At 40.9% G+C, this 7,500-nt stretch overlaps 1 protein-coding gene across 2 annotated transcripts in view; it reads right to left on the bottom strand.

Annotated features, from left to right (window-relative positions):
• Positions 1-1,866: 1,866 nt before the first annotated feature.
• LOC307270550 (uncharacterized protein) overlaps positions 1,867-7,500 on the bottom strand; it is a 9,712-nt gene continuing 4,078 nt past the window's right edge. The window contains exons 3-4 of one of the 2 annotated variants that reach the window (XM_080054431.1): positions 5,357-5,794; positions 1,867-4,932 (exon numbers count right to left, since the gene is read on the bottom strand). In XM_080054431.1, the coding sequence (XP_079910557.1) occupies positions 3,467-4,932; positions 5,357-5,690 (1,800 nt within the window). In that variant the 5' untranslated portion in view covers positions 5,691-5,794 and the 3' untranslated portion in view covers positions 1,867-3,466. The remainder of the gene's footprint in view (positions 4,933-5,356; positions 5,795-7,500) is intronic. The other variant, XM_080054432.1, reaches the window with a different exon arrangement.

The following is a 7,500-nucleotide window of genomic DNA, read 5'->3' as shown; positions in this document are numbered from 1 at the left end:
ACCCTGCATACATTTTGTTTATTTTAAATTAATATTTTTATAGAAAATCCATGTGTCCTTCTTCAATAGCTTCTAATTCATCAGACCCAGTGTCTCCAAATTATTTGTTCACACAAAATTCCTCATATTTAGCCTCTTAATTGTCCTCTCAAAGTGCACCAGATTCATGCATTTCACTTTAAAAAGGTGAAAAAAAATCTCCCTGGGGGGCATACCCCTGGACCCCCCTAGGAGGGTCTGGTTCTCCACTGGCTACTATTCTCCTCCAGCAGGACATTGGAGGCACTAGCGAAAAAACACTGGGTGTGTGAATGACATTTAACTAGTCAATAATTTGGGCAAGTCTGTCTGCCTATCTTTCTCACTCCGATGCACACTCAGTCAGTATTATCCACGCTCAAAGGAAGCAGGATTAAAACACTGGATTAAGATGTTCAAATGTATTAAATGTGTTTAAAAACGCACAAAAATGTTTAGAATGTTTCAAAAACATGTTTAAATTTGTAAAATAATATATATTTTTTTTGGGGGGGCTCCGCTGAAATTTGTTCTCTGAGGGGGGGCTCACTCTCTCACACTTTGAAAACCCCTGGTCTACAGTAATGTGACTTCTCACACCCTGTGTGTGTGTGTGTGTGTGTGTGTGTGTGTGTGTGTGTGTGTGTGAGAGTGAGAGAGAGAGAGAGAGAGAGCACTGCACATAAGCACACGGGTTGACTGAGTGAATTGTTTCTTAATTTGAGGGGGATCACAATAGGGGAAAGCCAGCAACCGGAAAAGGAGGGGGCTGCGTCAGGGCTGCGTAGCTTTTCGACGCAAGCGAATAGACGCTGGCGGAAGTGGTCATGCCAGACTAGCCTGACTCTAGCAGCCTTACTCATGTGTGAGAAGTGTGTTATGTGGCTATAAAAGTGTTTACGTTTATATAGTGTATTGTGAATATAAACTAAATACCAGCAGCATTTAACCCTTTATAATATATAATAGGTCCATGATTTACCCTCACTATAGCAGCCTAACTCATGTGTTAGCCTTAAACGTGTGTGAGAAGTGTGTAATGTGGCTTTTTCTAGCTTTTAAGTTGAAGTGTTTCAAGTTTAAAAATAAAAAAATAAGCTAAGTATCCGCATTTACCCCTTTTATAATATAATAGGTCCATGATTTACCCTGACTTTAGTAGTCTTACTCATGTGTTAGTCTTAATCGTGTATGTTAAGTTTTTAAAGTGGCTTTTTCTAGCGTTTAAGTGTATACGTTTAAAAATTAAAAATTAAGCTTAGTACGCTACCGGCATTTACCCCTTTATAATAGGTCCATGTAAGTTAAATGTATTTATACAGCGCTTTTCACAGACAGGGTTCCAAAGTGCTTTACAATGTGCATAGAAAATAAAAGCAAAGTAAAAAAATACGTCTAACAATAAAATTAATTTGAAAAAACATAACAGATAAAATTAGCAACATATAATCGTTGAAATATAAAAATATTTATAAATAAAATATATAACACACTGACTCTCTCACACACACACACACACACACACAGAGAGACACACACACACACACACACACACACACACACACACACAGGGAGAGAGACGCACACACACACACACACACACACACACACACACTCACACTCAAATGGACTTACCGGTACTATAAAGCAGAGAGGGAGTTTTGTCTTATTCGAGCCACTTACTGACCCTAGAGGTCATTCTGCAACTGCCTTCATCATTTCTTGTGTTGAAAAAATACAAACAAATCAATAATGACAGAGAAACAGGAAACTTTGATTAATTAAGTTTATTCTCACAGTGATTCAAACCTTCATTTCATATAAACCAAAATGTGTCAAATTGCTTGTTGTGGATATAATCACAATTCAAGATTTCCTTCATTGTCATTTCCCTGAGAATTTATTTACAGAATAAAACATAAAGCTGTTTCTCTCCAGCTCCTACCAGTTTAAAAAGGCAGGAAATAATAACAGTGATTCATCTCCCATATAAAAATACAAACAAACATTATTTTCATAATTACCCTCACATGTTATTGTCACTTTTTTTTATACTTTTTGTATTTTTGATTTTTTTTGTTAAAGAACACAAACACACAACTGAAAATTAACACAAAAACAAAAGTCTAAAAAATAACTAATGGCGTACTCTACTTAACATGTCTCTAAGGACGTTGTTTAAACTAAAGGTAAATGTTAAGCAGAACATATAAGGACACTTCTTTCAACTGTATTATTATTACTCTGGCTCACTTACATTTTGAATGTTGATTAGTGTGCAATGTCCCTGAAATACACTAATAAAAAAAAATAAAAAAATAAAATCAGTTCTAGGAATATTGCATGTCCCTTTTCCCCAATATAGGTTTAGTCACTCACTATATAAACAGCTGATTGAGTCATGGTGTGTTTCACTATTTACATAATTAAAGAGAATATCCAGGATACTCCTGTTACACTATAGGACACACAGAGAAGTGATGTCATGATATATTACCATCACCATCCAAAACATAAACAATAAAGTTATATAAAGTGGACCCCTGATCAGACACAGTTTGGACCCCTGCTCAGACACAGTTTGGACCCCTGCTCAGACACAGTTTCCAACAGACACAAAAATACTTTCTGAGAGCCCCTCCCAGTGTTCTAATCTGTAACAGACACACCATGTCAAAAGTTCATCAATATTGTCAGAAGTTTAAAAAAATAGATAAAAAAGCAATCCCAGTCCCTGTGCTTTTAAAATGTAGTATTACATCTACGGTGCCGCACTGCCCACCATCTCTACCGTTGTGTCCTTGAGCAAGACACTTAACCCCAAACTGCTCCAGGGGCAAAGCACACCCAGGGGGCAAAACTCACTTTTTTTCTGAAAACAGACATGGGCTGTTGTAAAAGGTTGTTCACCAGAAATGATATCCAGGACCTTCCAGGATCCCAACCTGGGTGGACAACCTGGTCAACTACCTGCTGGAAAGCTACAGGGGGCCGGAATAGAAAATCGGAACCATGGTTTAATCATAGATAGTATGGGTTTAATGTGAGGGTATAATTGATATTTATTTTTACTTATAGATATCATGAAACTTTGCCATTAACACAATACTTTTTTGTTTTGAAGTTTTTTTCTAAAATAATCTCAAATATTTTAATATATACGCAAATGTGGCATATTTCACAAATTATGCACAGATTTGCATCTCTTTAAAAACCAAAAATCTAGATATTGGATAAAGCCAGAGTAAGTAAAACTCCTTATAGCATTTTTACAACATATTGTGATCCTTGAAAGTTCTAGATATCATTTCTGGTAAACAGCTTTTTATAACATTCCATGCCCATAAAATCACTTTGCCCCCTAGGTAGCAGCCTAATTTGGATATGCCTTGAGAGTTGAGACACTGTCCTCTGACCAGATTTTTACATCGTAGTCTATCGCCACACTCTAGTCACTGTCCCCTCTCTCCCCTCTCTCCTCACTCTCCACACTGTCCCCTCTCTCCTCACTCGAGGCTCCTGAATGAGGTTTGGGCGTCAAATACAGGCTTTTATGGGTTGACCCCCCGACGGCGTCCCTTAGAGCAGACTCATAAGCGCCTTTCACAGATCCATAACACCGATCTACGGGGGTTTGTGTTGTGTTTTGAGTTGTAGCAAAAGTGCCATATTGGTCATAAGTCTTCAGAGTGTATCCGTGGATATCTCTACACTGGTTAAAATCTCCAAGGATGAACTTGGGGGCATCCGGGTATTTTGAGTTGAGTCGGTCAGTGAGGATATCTATGATCTCTCCCGCCTTGTCTCGTTTGGCTCCCGGATGAATGTAAACAACCGTGAAGAAAAGTATCGACTTTTTGTCATCAGGGCGCAGTGAGATGGTCAAGAGTTCAATATGAGGAGTGCAGAGCTTTGCCCAAGACGTGATAACGACGTCCTGGCAGTACCGCTTGTTTACATAAAAACACACTCCTCCACCTCGACTCATCCCCGACATTTTTTGTGACCGGTCCTGCCGAAAGGGGCCGCTAAACCCAGTTATGCTGTAGTCATCCTGGTCAGTTTTCTTGAGCCACGTTTCAGTGATCGCTACAAGGTCGGGTTCCCTGATTTTCTGGTTGGGTTTGACCCAAGCTCTCAGCTTGTCCATCTTGTTCTTGATAGACTGCACGTTGGATAGCAGGATGGTGGGCAGCAGAGGAATGCTCTTGGTTTCCAGGAAGAGGGAGTTGATCTGGTCTGTGAGATCATCAGCTGGGCTGGGGGGAGGGATGGTGAACATGATGAATTCATCAAACAGGGGAGGATGTTCTATGTAGAGGTTGGGCCACCTTGATCCTTCCCCGACATTGCCTACCGGCAGGTTTGAGCAACACACAAGGTGAGCGCGGGAGGTGACATGATGGGTCAGAGAAAATTTTTCCAGTAGATATGTGAAGTCAGATTCGAGCCTTTGTTCTGAGTCCAGGATGTTATTAAAGTCACCGAGTATGAGCAGATATGTAGAGGGGGATGAGGCTTTTGTGAGGAGTTCTGTCAAATCTACTAAGAACTTGCCATATGAGTCATTGGGAGGTATAGGTTCAGGTGGCCTGTAAATGAGGAGTACAGTTGTGCAGATGGCTTTGAAAGCGAGTAATTCAAAGGATTCTACTGGGGGAAAAGTGAGTTCTGTGAACCTGAAATCCTTATTGTGTATAACAGCGAGGCCACCTGACGGTTTGTACTGGTATTTGTATCCGTCGGGGGTTGTTCGTTTGAGAGATGAATCGTTATTGTGTGGTTGCCAGATCTCAGTGATCAGAAGAAAGTCCAGCTTGTTGACGATGATTAGTTTACGGAGGCCACTGGCTGTGGTCTTGTTGATTGTTTGGATGTGAATGAGGGCACATTTCCCACATCCCAGGTCTGGATCTGAAAATGTAAACAGTTTGACATTGAGTATTTTGGTTTCAATGTTTGGAATGCAGCATGTTACGCACTTACAGGCTTCTCATAATTGCATCATACACACACTGCGCACACACGCACAAGTTATTCAGTCACCTACAGAAATCACTAAACGTCCAAATGAACCATCTCAGGTCCCGTAGACATGATCAGGTAAAACCACTTTGCGCCGGCTGTCCCTATGTACTGTATAAAATGCAGCTCAGAACAAAATAAAGATAATACACAACAAAACACATTCATCACAGACAAGAGACCCGCAAAAGCTGATGATGATATCTATAAGTTAAACAATCTTAAAACATCCAAGATTTAAGTTTAATAATAAGAAAAAAAAGTACCTCATAATTTATCAAAATAATCATAATAATGGTAAATTTTTACTGACCTTGTGGAAGTTGCGGTACAGCCAGGGAACCTTCTGGAGGAGCAGCCAGGGAACCTTCTGGAGGAGCAGCCAGGGAATCTTCTAGAGGAGCAGCCAGGGAATCTTCTAGAGGAGCAGCCAGGGAATCTTCTAGAGGAGCAGCCAGGGAACCTTCTGGAGGAGCAGCCAGGGAACCTTCTAGAGCAGCCAGGGAACCTTCTAGAGCAGCCAGGGAACCTTCTGGAGGAGCAGCCAGGGAACCTTCTGGAGGAGCAGCCAGGGAACCTTCTGGAGGAGCAGCCAGGGAACCTTCTGGAGGAGCAGCCAGGGAACCTTCTGGAGGAGCAGCTGCCATTTGAAGGTCTGTCAGTCAAACAGCAGCAGACAGACTAACACCTGGCACACAGGTGAGCTAGGGGCGGGGCCTCAGAGGACAGGTAAACCGGTCTCAGGTAATGACTGTGAGGGAGAGGAGAGGATCACATGATTGTAAGGCGTTAGTAAGATCAGATAAAATATCCCACCCGCCCCACTCACTTGAACATGTAGTACACTAATATAGAAAAACGAAAAGAAGAAAATAGATAAATAAGTACAATACAAAATAAATAAATAAATGGTAAGCAGGGTCACCATACTTAGCCGTACCAAATGTACTTGCTCACATACACACTCACAAACACTCTACAGTATAGTGTCAAGTAATCTGAATCCCTAACTGCTCCTCACCACCTCTGGAACAATTAAGCAATAGCACATGAGAGGGAGCATGTTGTCTGCTGTATAAAGCCATAATAATGCTTTCAATCAAACTCAAACTTTATTTATATAGCACTTTTCATACAATCAAATGTAACACAAAGTGCTTAATACAACTCCCCCCCCCCCCCCCACATCCCCCACCCAGAGATATGCATACATGCAAACACATTCCCCCTCCCACCCATCCATACCCCAAAACAAGAAATTCATTAAAAACAGGAAGGAAACTGCGCTGAGGAAACGCCATCATCAGAGAGAAAACACTACAGACTGTAAAACTAAAACAATTAAAAATAAAGAGATAAAATAAATAAGAGCTCTTTATAGCGATTAGCCTACTATGACATGTTTATGACAGGTCATGTTATTGGTTAATGTCGACATAACCATGACATGGACAAGATATTTTGTCTCAGCTTATGTCAAGTTGTCATAACAAAGATATCTCATACAATGTAAATGTTGCATTAAACGTGACATAATTGACCGAATGATCGTGAAGGCAACTGTCCTCCGCTGCGCGTCGGACAGTTCTCGCCTCCACGGTGTCCATTAATCCATGATACATGGACACCTCGAAGGGCATTAACCCGCTTATACCATAGTCACCTACTAATAAAAATAATAATTAGGCCACTCATTTATGTTTTCATGCCTTTTTGCGATCAAATTAGATTGTTTTCGAACCAATAACAACTTGTTTCCATAGCAACACCTGAGACCTCATATAATAACTGGAATACCCATCGCAAACCCATAAGGTTCTTATGTAATGAAAACGTAGTTCAGTACTCCAGTCAATAGGAACTACCAAGGATACGACCTAGCAACGACAGAATTTGGCTTTAACGGTGCGTTCAAATTGTACTGGGAAGTCGGACCAAGGATACGAGCAACGGGAGACTGCGGCAGCTGTTAGCCACAGAGCTACTGTTATGCTAGCAATATACAAAGTCAGAAAACATTGCGCACGCTGTACAAACATTAAATGTAATCACCCAACATGTTTAAAAACAGTTCCACCGAGCTAACAAAGCATTTCCCCCAAAATAAATAACGCATTTCACGGAGAATATGACTGGCGAACATGTGTATTACGGGCTACAGCCAGAAGTTACGTGAGGCAGTGACTGACTGACAGCAGTAGCCTGTGTCCAGATAGACAGTGCAGCCGGGCTTTGGTGGCTAAACACATGTAAACTCAGTTACAAACCTTTTTCAAATTAAACAGGGGTCTTACTCACCTTTTTAACGAGACCACCATTGACGTTTAGCCAGAGGACATTAAGTTTAGCCACTTTATTTTACTACTATCGTTACTACAGTTCTTGTGTTACGAGCGCCATCCTGTGGTGTCCAGAGGCTATTGCACGGCAGGATATGTTAGGCTTTATAAATCCCTT

The sequence above is a fragment of the Ammodytes marinus genome (assembly GCF_949987685.1).
Source record: "Ammodytes marinus genome assembly, contig: scaffold_34, whole genome shotgun sequence".
NCBI lineage: Eukaryota > Metazoa > Chordata > Actinopteri > Uranoscopiformes > Ammodytidae > Ammodytes > Ammodytes marinus.
This window is presented reverse-complemented; position numbering and strand designations above follow the sequence as displayed.